Source organism: Psittacula echo (assembly GCF_963264785.1).
Source record: "Psittacula echo genome assembly, chromosome: 2".
Classification (NCBI taxonomy): Eukaryota; Metazoa; Chordata; class Aves; order Psittaciformes; family Psittacidae; genus Psittacula; species Psittacula echo.
The window spans coordinates 55,731,221-55,752,529 of NC_137737.1; the positions used below are offsets into that span (position 1 = coordinate 55,731,221).

The 21,309-nt window shown below is 43.5% G+C and overlaps 1 protein-coding gene across 1 annotated transcript in view; it reads left to right on the plus strand.

Annotated features, from left to right (window-relative positions):
• The window catches only part of PLCD1 (phospholipase C delta 1), a gene marked incomplete at both ends in the record, with an annotated part of 44,945 nt that overhangs the window by 11,671 nt on the left and 11,965 nt on the right, over positions 1-21,309 (plus strand). The window contains 6 exons of the mRNA XM_080610763.1: positions 5,274-5,502; positions 10,355-10,484; positions 14,655-14,958; positions 16,072-16,273; positions 17,767-17,911; positions 18,958-19,107. Of these exons, the coding sequence (XP_080466889.1) occupies positions 5,274-5,502; positions 10,355-10,484; positions 14,655-14,958; positions 16,072-16,273; positions 17,767-17,911; positions 18,958-19,107 (1,160 nt within the window). The remainder of the gene's footprint in view (positions 1-5,273; positions 5,503-10,354; positions 10,485-14,654; positions 14,959-16,071; positions 16,274-17,766; positions 17,912-18,957; positions 19,108-21,309) is intronic.

The window sequence follows — 21,309 nt, forward strand, 5'->3', positions numbered from 1 at the left end:
ACAGCTCCCCTCCCCTAATGAGTAACTCGTGGTTTAACCTCAGCTGGCAACTCAGCACTACACAGCTGCTCACTCACTCCCCCCCTGGTGGCAGGGGAGAGAGAATCGAAAAGGTAAAGGTGAGAAGAGTCATAGGTTGCGTTAAAGACAGTTAAATTAGTAATGCAAAAGCTGCATGCACAAGCAAAACAAAACAAGAAATTCATTCACCACTTCCAATTGGCAGGCAGGTGTTCAGCCATCTCCAGGAGAGCAGGGCTCCATCACACCTAATGATTATCTGGGAGGACAAATGCCATCACTCTGAATGTTCCCCCTTCCTCCTTTTCTTCCCTGTCTTTTATTACTGAACTGATGTCATATGGTGTGGAATATCCCTTGGGTCAGTTTGGGTCAGCTGTCCTGGCTGTGTCCCCTCACAGCTCCTTGGGCACCCCTAGACTGCTCCATGGTGGGGTGAGGAGCAGAAAAGGCAAGCACTGCTGCAAGCTGTGCAAGCACTGCTCAGCAGTAACTAAAACATCCCTGTGTTATCAGCGCTGTTTCCAGCACAAATCTAAAACATTACCCCATAGTAGATACCGTGAAGAAAATTAACTCTACTTTAGCCAAAGACAGCACAGTAACTCAACGGCAGCTCTTTCAGTTGTGCCACCAAGTGTGTCTATACATTGACCCTCCTCTGTCTCCTTATCAGCAAAGGCACAAGGAAGGAGAAGCAATTTTCAGTCCTTGCCCTTCACATGCTGCTGCAGGAGATGCAGATTCACTTCCTTGTACTCCCTGTTTTCTGTAAGATTCTTGACAAAGTATCTCCTCTCAAAAGGCTGCCAGTCAAAGAGGAGGGAGGCAAAGGGTGGTTGCTCTCTGCCCCTGTTCCTCCTTTCCCTGTTTTCTTTAGGATTACCAAAGTATTTTACTGTCCGTGCGCTCAGCAGAGTCTGAGGAGCAGTGACGGGAGAAGAGATGGCGAGGCCAGTGGCCAGGGCTCATCTCTCAAAGAACTGTGCTAATTAGGCACCTTGTCAGGCTTGTCCTTGTGTCTCTTCAACACTTGTAGTTTTGGCTGCCCAGTGGCTTGTAGTGCATACATGTGACTTGAATACATTCCTGAAGCCTAAAAGCTCTGGGATTACAGTTTATAGGGTTATGGGGAGATTGGATTTATGTCTCTTCCTATTGCTTCCTTCAGGAATAGTTCTCACACAAATGGCCACCCCCTCTCCACATGCACACAAGGCTAAAATCCTTGCACTGGGGTGTGTTTGAAGGCACCTCATGGAGAGTGGTCAGGCCAGCCCAGATCCTGTTGAAGGAGGCCAGGCAGCCTTGAAGGAAGAATCTAGCTTCTGGGGGATGAGGGAGTTTTGGGTCAGGTGGAGCCACAGGGGAGGCTCAACAAGGTTTTGTGAGTCACAGTTTCAGACTTGGGTACTTGCAGACTCTCTTAAGTCTGGTTACCGGCACATCAGTGTGAATCACAGATTTGTTTTCCTTTGAGAGGTGTTCCTCTTCCTTCTGCCTGAAGAGATGAGCTTGCAAGTGTAACTGCAAGCTCCTAGAAAGTTGTGAAGAGAGAAATTCAGATCAAGAGAGACACCCAAAAGATACATGTTAGTTGCTTGAAAATATCAAGGCTGTTAAGACTGACTGCCTGCATCCTGCGGGCCTGACTCACGCATGCCTGCTAATGCTGTGAGTGCAACAAGAGACTGGGCCGAGCATTGGCAAAGAAGGAGCACAAAGGCAGTATCCAGTGATGACAACTGAAAGGAGGATTAAAAAAGAAGTTCTCAGCATCTCCTTGAGACTAGCTCAGACAGGAGTAATTCCACTGGCCCCAGGGAACGCTGCTGTATGTCCATGTCAGTGGGGAGCCTTTGGCTGTGGCAGTGGCTGAATGGCATCCTCAGCAGCCAGAAAGGCTGATCAGGATGTAACCTGTTTGACTTGATGTCTGGAGGCCAGGAAAAACACAAGCTTCCTTGTGCTGTGCTTCATGTTCTGGGCTTTACACAAACCACCGCTTCAGCAGACGTGAATACTGAGGAGAAGTAGATGCAAACTTTCCAGATTCTCTTCTGGTTGTGGTTACCTTCCTGCTGTGGCATGATGGGGAAGAAGCAGGGAGGTTGCAGGGATACGTGATTGATGTCTATTTTCTGTAAGTGTTCCTCTGCTGTGAAACATCTCTGTCCCCTAGTTATTTCTGATTTCTGCATGCAGATAGCCCAGCTCAGCACACAGTTACTTTGGGACTGCTAATACAGTACGCTCACTGTCTGGGAGCAGCTGATAATGTACTCATGCTGGGTTAAGATTTTCCAGAAAAGAGATAACATTTGCAGATGGCTTGGGCTGACGCCTTTGGCTTAATCTTTTTTTGATAGTTGAAAGCAGTACACATGACCAAGCTATGGAAAGCTTTAAAAAGCGTCCTCCCTTACCCTGGTTTTTTACTGTTCCTGCATTGATAGTTTCTCTCTTTATCTCTTGGGTGACTACAGTAGACACCAATCCTTTTCTTCAGCCTTCCTTTTACCTTTTCTTTACTGAGGACCTATATGCCCTTTGTCATCCTCTTCTCAGAATACCCTAGAGAGATCAAGACAGCTCTTCCAAACACAGGTTTTCAGTCTTTTTTTCCTCCCACACAGCTCTCTTTTCCAGTGGATTCACTTTGCCAGGTAATGGTTTCCAAAGAATCCATTCTAAATTTCCAATATTTAACATCAGATTTTCTAGTCTTGGAAACCCTAGGTTGTTTCCAACCCAGAGTTTAGGGATTGATTGCACAAGCAGACTAGCTAGCCAGTCTGAAGGGACAACTCCTGTGAGCCAAGCAGTGGTGAGCAATTGGCGGGTGATGAGGAACAACAGGATGATCCTTCCACTTGCACTGTTATAACCAGAAGAGACCCAGAGTGGAAGTGGAGAAGAATCATCTACTTACGTACTACCTGCATGATGCATGTCTGCATCTTTGATGCTCAGCCTAGACTTACTTTCTGTTCAAGGGTCCACTGTAGCCGTGGATTGAGAGTATGATTTATTTTACCCTAAAGTTTTTTGATTGAAGAGGACAGAATATTTGTGTTCCAAAAGGTTCTTGGGTTTTTTTCTATTGGCAGTAAAAGGACCCTAACTAAACTTTACACTTTCTGACTGAACTGAATCCATCCAAACACAACAGCATCCTTTACATGAAGGGTGTAGTTCTACCTGAGGCATAATCACAATCATTTGCCTAGTCTCATACTTTAGCAGGCTAAGAGCAAGGCTCTTTATTGTCAATGCAGCTGCAAGGAAGTCGCAGCTCTTTTCTTTTAAGGCTGGTTTTAGTACTCAAAACCATAAACTTTCACTCTACAGTAAATTGGCCAGATAACATAATTCCACAGCAGCCCATCCCAACCCAACCTTTTCCTCCCCTCCAACTGATCAACTGTTGACCTTTACAAAGTGATAATAAAAGACCACACAGAGATAATTGCTCATAATTGTCAGGGAAGAGCTTTGCCAGCTCCGGGATGGTCCTCATGGTATGTTCTTGTATAGGAACCAAATCAGCTACGTGCTGTGGAAGATGCTTGGCCACCCCAACATGTGGTAAGAATTTAAAGCAAATGTCAAGTGTTGGTTTTGGAAAGTTACTGAGTTTTGAAGACTGAAGTTTTGGGTGGTCTTGTTCCCCCCTCAGCAGTTGAGCATTATCATGACTGCCCTGGGAAAAAAGGGAAGATTTCAAACTCTAATGAGCAGCTGATAAATATTGGATGATAACAGGGAAGCCACACTGAAAATGCGCAGGGTAAATATTGAGTTGTGCTTTTCTGCAGTGTTGACTTTGAATGAACTGGGCATTTTAATGGTGAAATTGCACCTGTTTAAATAAAGGAGTGGATAAAATGGATGTTTAAAGGCAAGTTTCTCCTGTTCAGCTAACAGTGGGGATATTTTATAGTCATGTACCACTTTTCAACAATATAAGCACAAATAAAATCTATCTCACACATTTGTGATGGAGGAAGTAATTTTTACCTGCAATTTATAGTTTGAGATGGAGAAGTTAAGCTTTTTTTTCTCCCCTCCCCCCCCATTTCTATGATTGTATCTGTCTATGTCTGCATGCTTGTTTTAGAAGGTGGCTGAATATCTCTCAACTGTATTGTCTTTTCTATGTGTGCCCTGAAATGGTATTGGTAGATGTTTGCAAAATGTTAACTGGAGAAAATGCAGTGAGGCTTTCTTAGTTACGGGCTCCAGCACTTCTGGCAAACATATTTGCCATTATTGTGTGTAGGTGTCATCTCTACTTCAGTCTTAAGTTTCTCAGCAGTCAAATGTGATTAAGCAGTTTCTGGCTTTTCCTCTCATTCCTTTGCAGATGTATTAAGTGACCCGTGAAAGACAAAAAGAGGCTGTGCATGCTGCTGGGGGCTTGCCTGATTTTAGCACAGTTTGAGGGCAGCTGCATGCTCTCAGGAGCAATGTAGGTGTCTCTCCGTTACTTACACTTGTTTAATAATGTAATCTCTCGAATGCATTGCTCTTTCTGGATTGCCTTATGGTGCAACTTCAGGGCTCATTTCCACTAGCTGAGGGGCAGAGGTAGAAATGGGGAAGGATGGACTTGAAAGGAGTGTTTTACTTTCTTGCAACGAAAAAGATCAAGTCTACCCTTGAAAGGGGTGAGGGTGAAGTATGGGTGACACCACAATTCTCTGAAGTTGGTCTTTGCCTCCCTAATTCGCACTTGTGTGACTGAGAAGAATATATGGGATTTTAAATTTTGCCTTCTCACTTTTTTGCAAACTAAGGAATGACTGGTTTGGTCCCTGCCCTCCTTTTACTGAAGTCACTTCTCATTTTCCTGTGAGGTGATGTTCACAGGGAGGCACATCTCCACTCTCCCCCACCCTCAGACAGGGGCAGAGATCAAGTCAGGAATTCTCCAAAGATTGGGACTAAGCTCTTGGCAGTGATTTATATCTCATAAACATGATATCGCAGTATGGCATCTAGCGCGTATCCTACATCTTTGTTAAATAAAGAACAGGGAAAGGTTTTTCTTTTTAAAAATCTCTTGCTTTTTCTACTCCTTTTGATTTGAGCTTTATTTAGTGACAAAGTTTGGGAAGGGGAGAAGAGGGAAGGGTATCCTCCAGAGGTTGCAGGAAAAAGAGTAAGAGTACTTTCTTAATATCCCTCACCAAGTACAGATAAGCCTGACTGAACCCCTGCTGACAGCAGGCTCTGCTTTCTTTCCACAGTCTCCATTGAAGATATTCGGGATGTGAGGGCAGGCCATAAAACAGAAGGTATGGAAAAATACGCCAAGGATGTCCCAGAGTATCGCTGCTTTTCCATCATTTTCAAAGACCAGCGGAAAAACCTAGACCTCATTGCGAGTTCAGAGGACGATGCCAACCATTGGATCTCCGGCCTTGCGAAAATCATAGCCCACAGCAACTCCATGAACCAGAAAGAGAAACTCCAACAGTATCCTTTGCATTATAAAGTGATTAATCATAAAGATGCACTTGTCTTTCTCTGTGGGTGGAGATAGTAGACTAATGCCCTTTTTTCGTATTAACCCTGGGCACTGAGTTTTCTCTCGCACTGATTTTGCACTCAGGCAAACTCTCTGGTTTCCAATGCTTTTTTCCCCTGTTTTACAGTGATACCAGCAAGAGTGAATTCAGGCTTAACATATCTCTTGAAGCAAAGAATTGCCTCTTTCAGGGAGCTCCAGATAAAGCAGTCATTATTTTTTTGTATTTCCCAGGGGTCTGTTTCATTTGCATTGCAGTAAACTCCAGGACAGGCACTTCTTGGCATGGCATGAAAAGACTGTACTGTCTATCATGTTTCTCAGTAATACAAGGCGAGGGAACTGATTCTTCTCTTCTGACTGCCAAATTTACTGTGGGGTAGCTCCACTGACTTTGGTGAAATTGCTCCTTGTTTGCCTCAGCATGGGAGGAAGTTTTGCCCCAAAAGAATCTGTGAATGCTCTAGTGACAGTTCAGACATCAGAAAGGAAAATTAGCAGAGCGGGAAAGGAGGGTAAGTTAGTTGTGAAACGGAGCGTGAGTTGATTATTGGGTGAAATCCTGCCTCTGATGATTTCACAGGGAATTTTCCCTGGGGCTGCATTTCACTCACTAAGTTGTTTTGCAGCCACAGCTCTCACATCCATAAAAAGAGAGAATATGTGTAGGTGCAGTTTTTGATGGATTTTCTCCAGTGCCTGTAATTCTGAGGCACTAACCATGACATGAACCTGCTGGCTGATTTCACCCTCATTTGGCAGAGTTGCATCAATCATAAAATCCTTTAAGCTTCGGGAAGATAGGCATCCAGCTATCAGACTGAAAACCAGATAGAGCTCTCAAACAGAGAAAGCTGCGTGAGTTTCATGCCTTGTTCATCTCCACATCTGTGGAGAGGAAGGGAGAAGCAAAATCCTCAGCTGGGGAAAGTCACAAAGCAGGAGTCTGAGCATAAGCAGACAGCAGGGAGCCTTGCCCTCAGTCAAGGCTTCACTCCATGTGGGTTCCCTGCTGGGTAATGATGTACTGATGCTGAAGGAGGTGGCACACGAATGCTGAGCTTTCACAAGGCTTTTCTATTCTGTGGATTCTCTGAAGTCTAATAAGCACTTGCACAACCTTTGCACTTGCACAACTTTCCACAACAAATAGTGCTGTGCATTTAAAGGAATCAGACTCCAGTAGTTCTGATGTGCTGTGTTTATCTCCTGCACTATGTGTCTTTTTGGATGGTTTTTCAAGCTGTAGGCTGCAAGGTCATTCCTCAGAGGTGTGACCATTTATGTGTCCATAGTGATAGGAAGCAGTCTGTAGACAAGTTGGAAATGTGGTACCCTGGCAGTTTTCCTTTTAGATGTGAAGGCTTCCTCCACTCCTCAATGTGTGGGGAAAATCTGGGCTACAGAAAATTGTCCCTGGAGTGTGTCAGATTGAATATATTGCTGACAAACTTCCCCGTAAGAAACTACAAGATTGCTAAAGGGGGAAAAATAACAATGACATTTGCAAGGGAAGAAGGCTGTAAATTTCCAGCATGGAAAAGTGCCTTTCTGTCTTTGGAAAGCAGAATAGAAGCTAAATAGGGTGGGTAGGCAAGCCGTATTTCTGGAAGAGTAATTACCGTGCAGTGCTGGCTTCCAATCTGGGATTGTCTCAGGCCATTTAACGTAACCTGGAATTACAGAACAGCATGATTTCTCATTTGAAATTTGATGATGTTTAATTAAAGCCTGGGATTTTAAATTTAGTCTGTCTTCACTCGGTTTGCTTGGCAGTGTGGGCTCACTCAGATCTTCCTTAAACCTCACAAGCGTTCTCTGCATCTGTGAGCACAGAAAGGGACAAGGCAGTGCATGAGGAGAAGTGCTGGGTCCCCTGCCTATCCCCTGTGACTGGAGAACTGCCTTGCAGTGTATCTTTCCCAGCCTCCAAAACGTTGCAAAGCAAGTAAGGAATGTGCAAGGTTTTCAAAACAAATATGAAAACAAAAACCTTTCTAGTTTCAGATGGGTTTTGTCCTGTTTATAATATGATGGAGTTGCCTGTGGTAGCAAGGGGCTCGATCTAGTGTCTTATGTGTCCTTTCCAGCCCCACACGCTTGATGAGTACTTCTGATGTTTTTAAACATACAGTGCTGTTTCACTAAGCCTCAGATTCAACCCTGCAACAAGCTGGCAGAGGTTATTTAACAAATATTCCAGGTATGTGTGCGGGAAAAACTTTAGACCAGAAAATACAGGGGACTTTTCATTTTAGCAGTGTGGTACCGTCTGCTTCAGTTCTGGGATTTAAATATGAGCTTTTCTTCTCATTGGAAAACACTTACCAGAAGTTTTGCAGCATTTCTCTTCTGAGCACATGCATGGGATATCTGCCAGATAGTTTCAGTCATCCCTCTTTGGTTTCTAATAGAAAGCTGGTAGCCCTGGAGCTGGCAAATCCTTTAAAAACAAGAGGCAGGAAGCAGGCTATCTCCGGATGTATACAGGCATGGGAACAGCTTTTTCTGAGTCCACCCAGGAGGCCCAAATGGGTGTGTAACGTGAAAGGAGACCCACAAGCAGGGCTGCAAAATGGTGTTTGTATCAGCTGAGAATTTCAACTGAAGTGCATAGGTCATCCAGCTCCTCTAAATTCTCTCAAACCTGAGGGATCCAGGTGCATGGGGAGTTTGGGTGTTCTGGGGACTAAACTCTGCTGTTTGCTGCAGCAACAGGCTGAGGCCTCGGTTGTCTCCTTTCTCTCTCTTTGCTGCTTGTCCTTTCAGCGAGAGGGCCCACTGTGTGCCTGTGCTTTTTGTGGGCTCTCTGATTTCCATCCTACTGGAATGGATAGAGCAGGAAAGCATCCTCCATTCACAGGCAGGACCCTGGTATACACTTTTGCAGGTGCACTTGCTGGACCCATACGGCTTTCCAGGGTTGACTCTGGATGTGTGCATGACCTCTGGGTGCTCATCCTCAGTGGAAATGACTGCAGACTTTTAAAATGGTGGGGTTTTTTTGCAGTGGTTACAGCAAAAAGAGTAATTTCTATGCACAGTTAGTGCTATCCAACCCTGCCGCTCACCTCTGGCCATGGCAGACTGGATTTCCTGTTGGCTCACTAGAGCTGCACATTACTCCTGCCTGTTCTTTTTAAGGAGGGCAGTGAAGGGAAGCTGAGGTGTGAGGGTCAGGTATGAATGGATGGCATTGCTGTTGGCACCATGTTGACATGCTGAGCAGACCCTCTCTGGAGCACAGGTGGTGGAGGCGGATGGGTTTGCACCTTGGCATGGATGGTACTGTGTTCCCAGCAGAGCATCCTCTGTGCATGGAAGCTTCATGACTCGAACTTGGTTTTCTGGGAAGCATCAGACCCTGGTTCAGGGCCCTTGAGAGAGCTGGGGAAATGTAGCCTCTCTTTATTTTGGTTTCCGTGTCTAAAGAAGGGAAATATTAATATTACCAGGCTTAGACGGAAGCAGTGTGAGGTCATTGCTTAGCATCTGCCAAGATTTTTAAAGACAGAAAGTTCAACTTTCCATGAGACAAACAATACTTACAAACAGTTTACGCTTATCTCCATAGTTCAGAAACACTTGAATGCAGTGGTAGCTGTGGTGAATGCTTTGTTTCAAGGTTATGTCTACAGACCCTAAGGCTGTCAGTTAATGCCCTTTTAGGGGTTATTTTGAAAGGCCCAGTTAAAATGTTATGGTACTAAATGCCTCAGCTGGTATTTGCTAATCATGAGGTTTACTCTGCTTAGTATACAGGTTGTACATTTTTAAAGATGCTTGTTAGAATGGATTTGAAGCAATGCTTCCTGTGCAAGACACAGAAGGTTATATTTGTGGAGATCAAATCGTTACTTTGATCATTTTTCTATTGAAAAATAGGGTATTTTTCTGGATGCTTTTCTTATTTGACAGTAAAGCAAATTAGAAAGAGTCAGTTCCATGATGCAAAAAGAATGGGTTTTTTGTTGTTTAAAAAAGCAAGGTATCTCAACTGTCTAACATTATTTTCCTGAGAGACTGAATGAACATGGGAAATCCAATTCAGATTATCTGACATCACATTAAATAGCTCATTTTTTGTAGTAATTACTCCAGATCCATAGATATACTAAAGTTATTATAATCTAAGCTCTTCTGAACTGTTATCACAGTATGATACAGTATTAGACCCCATGCATTTCATGAAGAGTAGCCAAGACCCACAAAGTTTGGTTTGATTCTGCTCACAACAAAGTTCTTAAGACATATAGATAGAAATCCCTGAAAAAATGCAGAAGCTGAAGGTGAGTCTAGAAATCTATATTAATGCTTCTTTTTAGAAAACTTTGGTTTTTTTGTTCACTTTGATATACTGAATACTGATCAAATCTGTAACAATGAGTTTACCAAGTTCCACTTGAGAGCTCTTTTCATCCTTCCTCTTCCCCCTGTAAACAGTCTGGAGCAGAATGTACTTTTTGTCATAAAGGAGAAATCAGACTGTTTCTGGCTGTAGCCAGAAACTCCTACAGGGTAAAGAAAGCTGATCCAGCCTTCGGCCAGATGGTGAAAAGCTTCTCCTGGGTCACGGTTGCTTGTATTACAGTGCATTTTGCTTCTGCCAAAGCACCATTTTGCTCTTTCAGAGAAGAAGGTGAGATGATGTAAGCTGTTGAGTGATGGCATGCTGATTTGCAGTAGCTGGAGAGGTGGTTCAGAGCCTTTAGAATAGGATTTCCCCCCCACTGTGGGCAGCAGAGGGGTGGTATTTAGGCTAGGCACTGACCAAAAAGATTTCCTTACATCATCCTGCAGCTGGATTCATACCTGCCTGCGGAAAGCTGATAAAAACAAAGACAACAAGATGAGCTTGAAAGAGCTCAAGAATTTCCTGAAAGAAGTGAACATTGAAGTTGATGACTATCATGCCAAGAAGATTTTCCAGGTAATGAGAGCAAGCAGATAAAGTATTTACTTTCAGCTGAGGTCAAGGTCTCCCACAGCTTTCAGCTTTTGTTGGAGACCTAAGCTAAAGTGAGCTCCTAGCATCTTTTCTTGTACCAAGGAAGGACTCTTGGTTTTTGGTGCTCAGCAGATTCCCACTAAGATCTAAATTAGGCCAGCACAATGTTTTTCAGTAAGGTGTGCTAAGGTCTTTCTCTACTATTGATGCTCAGGATTTAGAGATGAGATGCAAATATGGATAATGTGAGACAAACGGAAAAACAAAGTTCTAGTGCTCTTTGAGTCCTGGGTGTTTCAGTAGTTCTGCATACCACAACCTCATGTCAATGCTGAAGTCTGGCTAAAATTGGTTTAGTTACAATTACGAATCTAGATCCTCATCTTCCTAGAGGAGGAGGGTGCCAAGTGGCATTATAAGTAAAAAGAAAGTGCAAATTAAGAAAAAAAAAAACCCAAGACCAGATGCATGATAGATACGTAACATTGCTCCCAAGCCTGCACCAGCCCTGTTGATTTAATAACCCAAGGCATATTTAATCTGGTCAGGGACATGCAATTCTAAATTCTCAAGATTTGGCTTGCTGGCTGAGCCCATCAGAATAAAAGAAAGGGATGAAAATTTCTCAGTTGTTAAGCTTTTGGTTTCTCTCTGAAGAAGCCTTCCTGCTGAGGTGAGATAAAACATCTGGATCATTTCCAGACTGCTGTCCTGTCTGAAGCAGGTTTTGAATTCATGGGTGTGCAGTTTTAGAAATGCTTTTTCTGATCAGTGTTAAACATGTGGGTGGGTTTGGGCACCGGGCAGTAATTCTCCTGCTTCTTCCTGTAATTGGGTAGAAGGGAAGATTGGCAAGATCTCACTAGGACCTTCCCCCAAGGAGGTACAAATTTCCTAGTTGTTGCTTTATGAGGTCTCTCTCTCTCTGGTAACTCTGCAAGAATTAGGGAAGGTCATCAACAGATCTTGAAGAATTTCAGCGTGCAAAATCATCCAGATGTACTGCCTGCTCTGGCTGGCATATCCCGTGCTTGATTCCCTGCTCAGGAAGACCCTGGAAGACTAGCTATAAGGCTAGGATTCCTCTGACTGAATTAGGTGTCTGCAATGCAGACTTCTACATTGGAAGTAGTCACTAACACTTACACATCCTTTGCAGTCTGTGTAGGTCAACCCAGTAATGGAGACCAGGGTGTGATTTACCTCATCCTAAAGGATACATGTCACATATGGCAGATGAGTCACTCCCTGCATGTTCAAACATTGAAAATCTGAAAAGAACTCCCTTTTTCTTTCTAGAGGTGCAGTCTCCTCTTCATTCAGTGAGCCTCCTTTGCTATTGCAATAGTTACAAGACAGCTCTAGGAGTGGAAACTTGAAGAAGTTCAATCCTCTTTTTGCTTTAGGTCTCCAAGTAATTACTAAACCTTGATTTAAGCCATCTAAATGCAGAGAGCCAGTTGAAGTACCCTCATTAGACATGTAATTGTTATAGGTTTCTTGTATAGCCACTGGAAAGAGGGTCTTCAAAGGTTAATTCAGATCTCTTGTGGGCTAAAGTGCCTTCAGGAAAATTCTGTCTTACCGCTAAAGCAGTTACATTTTCAGTTTACATACTGCCTAAAGGTAGATGGACTGAGAGACATTGCAGCATATTAAAAAGGTGATCTTTTCTGTCTTTGTAAGTTTTTCTTCTTTTAATCACAGGAAGGAAGGCTTGATGAAGGGTCCAAGAGAGAGCTACAGGTCATGTTCTCACATTATTGTTGTTTTTCATCACCTAACTCTCTGTCCAAATCTAGGTTTTAGAGACAGCTGAGTAAGACATATGCAATGCAACCAGAAACTGTTCAAAACTTCTCTGATAGTGCACTTCATTTTAACCCAAATGTTCATTCTGGTGCATCAAAAAGGTTCTGACTTTTCCTGTCAGGGCAAGGTTCATTCAGGAATCATGGTTGCAATCCATGCAAGTGAGGATTTTGGGTTGAGATTATTTTTTTAATTTAGAGCTCTTGTAGCCCAAGCAAGGACCTCACTTTTATACTGGGCATCTGATCCATTCTGGAATATGACTGATGCCAATGTATTGTCCTGTATCCATCATAGCCTTTAATGGCCACTAATGAGCAAACTTCCCAAGGCACATCCCTTATAATGCAAATTTTGTAGAAGTAATATCAGTAATTTTCCCTGTTGCGTCTTAAAGAAAGGGATTTTTGTCATTCATGGCATCCCTGCAATCTCCACCAATTCATTATATCTGCTAAAGCCACAGAACAGGATTATAGACATGGAAGGCAGCAAGGAGAAGACAGCTCCTGGACTACTAAAACCTATTGAAGGTGTCTGTAGTACCGAGCATTTCACAGGTTCTCCCATCCCCAAAATTAGCCCATGGCTTCTACCCAGCAGATCCTGAAGTCAGGGCAAGTTGAACTTTGTGCTGTCATTTCAGTTTGTGAAACACTGTACATCATTTTCATTTTGTTTGGTTTTATACGTGCACCATAAACAGACAGTGAAGGACTCCAGTGGAGGATTTACAAGAGATGAAATTCCCTTACTATCATCTTGCTTGGGTCATTGCCAAAGCCACTATGGCCATCATTGAGATCCTTAGCAGAGTTAGCTTGAGATTAATATGATGGCTTGTTAAACTGAGACATGCATTTCAGTCATAAAACCTAGGACAATAGCTCTACACATGTCATAAGAGATCTAAGATGGAAAACAGTTTAATTCCTCTGGTCTACCATCTGTCAGCTAAGTCGTAGTAGCTGATAGCAACTTGTCCATAGCAAGGGTGAAATGAAATGCACCAGTATCTCCTCTGAGTGGACTGGAGCATACTTCCAAGTTCAGGCCTGAAGACGAGTAGTTTTTAGGGCTTTTAGGTCAAAGACTAAATAAAATAAGTCATATCCTGGAGGGATTTTGGCATCCAGGCCAAAATGACGTTTTTCTGATTTACCAAAATGTAAAATGTGAGTGGGCTGTATTAGATTAGGACACCACTTAAGGGTCTGATTGCTTGCTTTAGATACTGAGAGAGGGGGAATCATCATAATAACAAGGCATTAACTAGAAGTGGATTGACTGCTGAAATTTGCAGGGAAAAACACTTGGAAGCAGTATAATGCTCCCTGATGTAACTGGGGATCTTCCTCTGAGATAGGCTCTTGCTTTCCATTGCAGCTTGTTTTTTCTCAGCCAATGTTGAATGCAGGGGTATAGATCCCAGAGATGACTGAAAAATAGTTGTTCACCTTTCCGTGAAGAATTCTGCTAGGAACAAACTACAAAAATAATACCAGGATTTGTCACAGAAAAAATGTAATTTCTGATGAAAAATTTAACCTGGATTATTTTAAATAAACTGGAAATATTTTTTGTTAGAAAAGTTGCTGTCCTTCATGGAGATACTAATTTGCATATCTGAAATATATAACCTTTCGTGGTCAGTCAAGTCCTTGACTGTGGTGCTCTGTCAGAGCTCTTATCTGGTGGAGAAGTTCAAACCTCAGAGGAAGAATTTGAATTGCAGCTCCTTGAGAAGATGCTATCTGATTTGGAATTTTGTAGAGGTTTTGTTACTTGGTGGGTTTTGGATAAGAATGGAAAATTTCCATGGAAAGAGGGATTTTTTCATACCTGAACATGCACATGTTTAGCAGTATTTTTAAGTTGGTTTAAATGCCATCTTTGCAACCAGCCCTGCTACTAGCTTTGATAGTCTCTCTAGGCCTGAGCTCAGACCCACTAAGGTCAAGGGGAAAGCTCAATTTATTTTAATTACTGGATTTTAGGCCACAGTCCCTATCAGTAGTGTAAGACGCATTGAGTCAATTGTTTCCCTATATTGCTCCACCTCATGATATCAGGAGTCACATTTCTCTTGAGTTTTGATTTGTACTTACGTTGTCTTGAGCTTTCCTAACTTATGGTTTGCACTGTGTACAGTGCAGTAGAGCTTGAGGTCATGGGCCATGCCTGATGCTTTTCAGCACACTGTTAATGTGAGTAATAATGATAATTTTAACTGTTATATGACTGTTGGCCTTGTCAATGAGAACCATTGTCAATGACCAATTGCTTCTCATTCACTGGCCAGTAACTGTTTCCAATTATTTTGTGTTCTGCGTTGTGTAGCCCTGGTGCAGATTACGGCTGGCATATGCCAGAAGGAAAGAAGGTTTTCACTCCTTCTCCCCTCTACGTTTACAGCACTGTGACAAGTCCAAAACAGAGGCTCTGGAGGATGATGAGATAGAGGAATTTTACAAGATACTGACAGAGAGGAAAGAAATAGACAAGATATTCCAAAAGTACTCAGATGCAGAAGGGTTCATGTCCTGCCAGAACCTGGTGAGGTTCCTCTATGAAACACAGCAAGAAGAAGATGCTGTTGTTGCTGCCCCTGCCTTAATTCAGAGATATGAGCCTAATGAAAGAGGTAGGTTGGAAACCCTATCTGGTTTGGTTCAAAATCTTGCTTTTGTGATGAACTACAAACTGTTTTGCTGCTGTTTTCCTCTGCAGCCATGTGTGTCATTTTCTTATCACAGCTGCTTCTAAAACTCCAGTCTTCTAGGGGAACATTAGCAACTCTAAGAGAGGAAGGCACAAAAGAGCCTGGGAAATACTTCTCTTCAATTTTGACTTGGGTACACTGAGCAGCTGGAGAGGGGTTGATACAGAGTTGGGTAGGAGATGAAATTCCTGAGAGAAAGGCTCTGATGGTTTATTCAAATGCCAAGACCTCGTGTGGCTTTGCAAGGTTAAGAATATAGCAGTATTTCTGTTCTCAAGAGGCAGGAATGGAGACAGATGTTTTTGAACGTGGACACCTGAAAAGCCATCGAGTGATATCTGAGTAAAGGGCCAAGAAGGTGACAGCTGTTTAGGACAGCAATCACAGAACTGTCTTCTGATCAGAAATCAAGGGAGTCTGCAGTCTGGAGTACCTTGGAGGACATGTTCAAGAAATTAACACAGGATCATAGGTTTTACACTGTCCGGGTATACCTTCAGGAGAGTCACAGTGCTTTGCAGATGTCAGACATGGGGTTAGACTGAGATCTAGCTCAGTCTTTTAAGATGGGAAGATCTCAATTTCTCCTCAAGGTTGGGTAATTTTGCATTTACTCTTTGCAAATCATGTATTCATCAGATAATCTAGACAGGATTTATCTGGCTACGTTTAGACATCTGACAACTTCTCTGTATTGGCATGAAGGAAGCTTGAAGTGCTCAAATAGAGATTTTTATACTGTAGGTCTCTAGAGAGGTGAGGTAAGGGCTCTCTTTGGCACTTTAAAGGTGTTATCAAGGACAGTAAATATCATAAAAAGCCATGCTTGTAAAGGAGTTTTAAAAGCATGTTCAGGCAGATGAAGCTGTCATCACTGTCTGAACAGCATCAATATCTTTACTATTAGCTGAATGCCTAGGGAGCACATTTTGTCTTTGAGATTCTCTGGAGAGCAGCAGGCATCATGGTGAAGATGGCAGCACCACCGAGTGGTATCAGATTTTCAGTAGGGGTTTCTATCTATTTATCTGGCAGCCAAGAGGGGTAACGCCATGACCAAAGATGGTTTTCTGATGTACCTGCTCTCTGATGATGGGAATATATTCAACTCCTCCCACCGTAAAGTTTACCAGGACATGACTCAACCTCTCAGTCACTACTTGGTGTCATCCTCACACAATACCTATCTCATGGAAGACCAGCTCACAGGTCCAAGCAGTACAGAAGCCTATATCAGGTAAATATGATGTATTTGTATTTATGTATGTGTGTATTTATGTGTGTGTGAGTAGTTGACCCCTGTCTCATAGAAGACATAGGGTGCATCTATATTGCTAGGTACAAGAGGACTGAGAAGCTGTCACCCACCTTGAGACCAGGTAATGTGGGTTGTCCCATGTTCACATCAGGGTAAGCTGTTTCCAAGCCAGGTTGTCTATGCCCCGCTTTTCAAAGCACTTTGACCAGGGTCTCTGCTGGGCCCCATGTGGTGTCCACCTGACTGTAAGATGTATAATTACTACATTTAGGTGTAGTTTAAAATATCTGTAATCATGTGGGAACCACCTTGCATTACTTCTGCTATGTCCTGTATTTTTATCAAGTGAAACAGTGTTTCCTTATAAGCAAGCCAATGACTGCAGTTCTGACTATTGCTTATCTTATTCTCAGGGAACAATGGCTGTCTAGAGTCACAAGCTCAAAAGAGAAGGGAGCGAAATATGTCACAAGTTGCTTTCAGTAGCTGCTTGCATTCCTCTTACAGGATCTTAAAATTACAAAATTATATTTTCCTTGAAAAAAATCCCAAGAAACCCCATGATTCTGGCACAGGTTGCCCAGAGAAGCTGTGGCTGCCCCATCCCTGGCAGTGTCCAAGGCCAGGCTGGATGGGGCTTTGAGCAACCTGCTCTAGTGGAAGGTGTCCCTGCCTGTGGCAGGCGGTTGGAACTGGAGGAGCTTTGAGGTCCATCACAAACCAAATTGTTCTATGATTCTTACTGCAATAAGTTAAAGGGAGTTGTGTTAACTGAAACTTGTAGGGAGTAACTGTAAAAAAGACAGGATCACCTCTTAGACAGGTAAGTCTGTACAATGGGAACCTACACTGGAAAGTAAATTAAAATGAAAATCTGGATACGTAGAGGCAGGAGTTTCAAGTAGAAATTCAGTCTGTAGACTCAGTTTGGGAAACTGGCCCTCAGCAGTCTCCTCAGCTGTGGTAGAGTTCACACAGCTCCCTCCCTGACAGCTCTGAGGATTCATCTCTCATGTCTTATTAGACCTAGATGAAGAAGTCACATCATCCAGGCTTCTTGACCTGGCTTCTAAGGCTGAATGTCTTACTGTCTGTCTTCCAATGCAGACACTCTTGATTTCCTTCTGTTCACCATCTTTGGGAAAAGTCTTGGGGCACAGTCATGAGTGTCCTTTCTCATCTGGCACTCACTATGTCTTCTTCTTTGGATAATTCTTACCTTGGACTTACATTACCTCCTTTCTCAGATCCCACTATGCTTTCCTTGCTCAACCTTGAGCTCTCTTTGCTGACTCTGACCTCTCCTGGTCCCATCCTTTTGCCATCTGTTTTCCTGTTTTTCCAAGCTCCTCTTTTCTTCCTTGCTTCCTAAACTTCCTGTCAGCCTTCCCAGGCAATACCTGTGCCTGATGCACCCTCATGAGATGGAGCAAAAGGTTTAGAACCCAACCAGGTCCCTTCTTTGTTTCCAGAGCCCTCACCAAAGGCTGCCGCTGTGTGGAACTGGATTGCTGGGATGGCCCTAATTCAGAGCCTGTCATTTATCATGGCTACACTCTCACCTCCAAGATCCTCTTCAGCGATGTCATTAAGGCCATCAAGAACTATGCTTTCAAAGTAAGGATGAGGCACCACCTAAGATTTCTCATATTGCACAGTCCAAGACTGATAGTAGGTCTCTGCCCTCCCAGCAGAGAACATAAGCCATGAAGACTTTACCTTAGCTTTTCTCATGGGTACGAGATGTGTCCTGTCTGGGCATTCATCTTCTGCTTTCTGCAGAGATCCATTTTGGGGAGTTGCAGAGCACTATATCCAAGGATGAGTTTGAATCTATACCAGCACAGGTTCATCCTGGACCTCAGTGCAATGAAAATAATGCCCAATATCTTGAGCATCCTTGGTGGAAAATGCAAACAAGCCCATGACTTGTGTGGTTTTGGTGTCTCAGGGTCTGCTGTTAGTTTAGAGGAACCCATGTGCATGTGTTTTGGAGGGACTGATGTGAAAGTCTGCTTCTGTTCTGCTTTAAAAGGAATGAGCAAGTCTGGAATCTTGTATGGCAGTTCCGGGCCAGCAGCCTTTAAGAAAACCTTGGGTCTGTCCAGATTCACTGGGCTTTCTGCTATTTTCCTTGAGTGCACTCATTACTAGTATCAGTTTTCCTTTGGGGCTGTAAAGCAGTGAGAATGCCAATACCTTCAGCACACAAAATGATCAGGAGGGACCACAGGGAACCAGATCAGGCCTATTCGCAAATGGAAGGAGGATTCATGTCACCTAAGGATTTGAGAAATCCCAGTGATTTCGAACCCTCCCTTCCCAGTCTTTCCTCTGAGGTAGGAAGGTGCTCAGTGGAGTGCCTTGTGAGCACAAGTGCCAGTGGAGAACAGAGGCACAGGGAGCCTCATTGAACTGCCCCAGCAAGTCTGTGGGAGGCATCCTGACCCAGCCTGGTGCCCTGTCATTGGGTCATCATTTCCGGAAGGTATCAGCAGTAGCTACTGCACAGTTAAATTTGTTCATTTTTGACAAATGCTCATTTTAATAGAATGCTAGACCCACTAATTTGCAGAGAAAACAGCACTGGGGTTTATATCAATTGCTGTAGACTGGTGAAATTGCAGAGTTCACTGATAATGTATGTTGCTATGTTGTTGTAGACCTCACCATATCCTGTCATCATCTCCCTGGAGAACCACTGCAGTGTTGACCAGCAGAAGGTGATGGCTCAGCACATGACGACAATTCTGCAGGACATGCTCTTGGTTGCCCCAGTCGATGGAAACAAATCCCAGTTCCCCTCCCCAGAGGTAAGCAAGGATACTCTAGCACTTTCTGCCTTCTGAGGGTGGAACAAGAGAGAGGTCTGTCTTCTTGCTAAGTGCCAAGTAGTGGGCAATATGCCTGAGGACTGGTGGGAGCTGCATTTGCTGAGGAACAGACATTGTCTGTGGGCAACTGTGGAATAAGGAATATCTAGAAGTAGCCTGTGCACATCAACCACAAAATGCCTGGTTGCTCCTTGTTTATTGTCTAAGGTCTCAGAGCAGATATTCCTGCAGCACTGAGGACATTCCTTGTTCCTTTACCAAGAATACCCTTCATCCCATGAGGAGGCTGCTTTTCTGGCTTTTCCCAGAGGAGCTGAATCCTGAGAGTCTGTCTTGTGTCTTCTCCCCATACCCCAAAGCTGAATATGACCTTCTTCAGGCTAATCCTCTGAAGCACTGCATGTTGCTGCATGTGCAGAGAACATTAGCACCACAAGGAGTGACTACAAGGTGTCCGTGATTTTAATCCAGCAAGACTGAATACTACCCATACAGGTAGCCTAAATCTATATAGCATGAAGTGTTCTCCCACTTAGAATGGCCTGGTGGGGTGGTGGGGATGAAGATGTCCATGGAGAACAAGGGCAGGCAGAAGGCTGCATAGAGATGCCCGTTTGATTCCCATGAATCAGGGCAGCCATGAAGCTGGGAGCTGAGCTTGGATCCTGCAGGCAAAGAAGGTATACAGCCCTTAACAGTGGACCACCACTATAAAGTCATTAGCTAACGATTAGAAAAAAATTGGACATGGAATGTTGATGTGAAAAAAAAGTTTCCAAAACAGAAGCCAAAATGAAACATTAATCTGTTCACCCTTGGGTTCGTGTTTTCTTTCTCTCTTAAGCACTTTGCAGAAAGGGGTTTCTGTGTGGATAGCTGCAGTTCCTTTTAAATTGCATTTCTTTTCTAAAGAAATCATTTGCCAAAAATTGGATGAGCATGCCTAGCCAGAGCTGGAAGGAGTTTGTGGGTGGGATAAAGCTGGCAGTCATCAGGGGAGAAGAAAGGAAAATGATCCACCCAAAATATCTTCTGTACTTGTTCATCCTCTCTCTCCCTGATTCTCTTTCCCCTTTTGTTTGGGATTGTCATGCGTCGCTTGATACAATGCCTAGCACACAGGGAAGCTGATCTGGGTTGGTCCCTGGGCACCAGTACAATAAATTAGGATGAATCATAACTTTCAATGCTGCTGCTTCAGCAAGACCTTTGCACTGACACAGACAAGGTGACTCCATTTAAGAAGTGACTCTCCCAGGGTGAGGGTACACCCAGCATGGAGACAGGTCTTTGCAGGCTGTTACCAAGTTGGAAAAATCAGTCTTCGGTGTCACCTCCTGGATTATTATTTATCCTCAGTGCAGGATCAGGAAGGCTGCTGGTGGCTTTTCAGAACACTGCCTTGTGACCAGGGGAATGAAACAAAGAAAGGAGAAACACCACGGAAAGAAATGTGTGATGTGTATATAAGGGAATGACCCCAACTTCCCAAAGATGTTTTTCCCATTCCTGTGCTTGTCTAATCTCCTGCCCAGATGGACATGTGGCCGCAGCTTGAACAAAACAGCCCAGATCTACCTTAGTGAATGGTTTGGGCTTATATGCTCCATTGGATCCATTTAGTTTAAAGGGATAAAAATTACTAATGTAACAAAACCTATCCTTTTCCTTCTGCTACTTTTCTTCTGCCTTCCTGCTATGTGAACTAGGAGAGTGCAAAGAGCTGAATTGCTGCTTTTTTTTTGGTGGAAAATAAATAGAAGCTGAAACATTAAGGGAAAAATAAAAAGCCAAACTAGAAACTTCTCGAATTTTCCACTTCCTTGTGAAGCTGATAGGGGGGAGCGTGGGACAGTGTAGCATTTTTTATGTTAGAAAAAAGGTAGGATCTGTCTGGGACTGAAAGGCTGTAAATAAAAACAGGCAAAGCATTGCTTGCTGCAGATTGTGTTAGCAAGGCAGTGTCAGTAGTTAAAGGAAGATCGACACAGTTTGGATTCATGCTAACGATTCATGCCACAGCCCAGGGCACCACATTGTTGGGCTCCAATCAGGAACAGTGTTGGGCTACACAAAGCATCTAAATATCTCCCTCAAGCTGCTATCTTTAGATCCCAGTAGTAAATTAAAGGCTTGTAGGATGAATGGCTAAAAGCCACATGAAAGCTCCAGGCAGTGTCA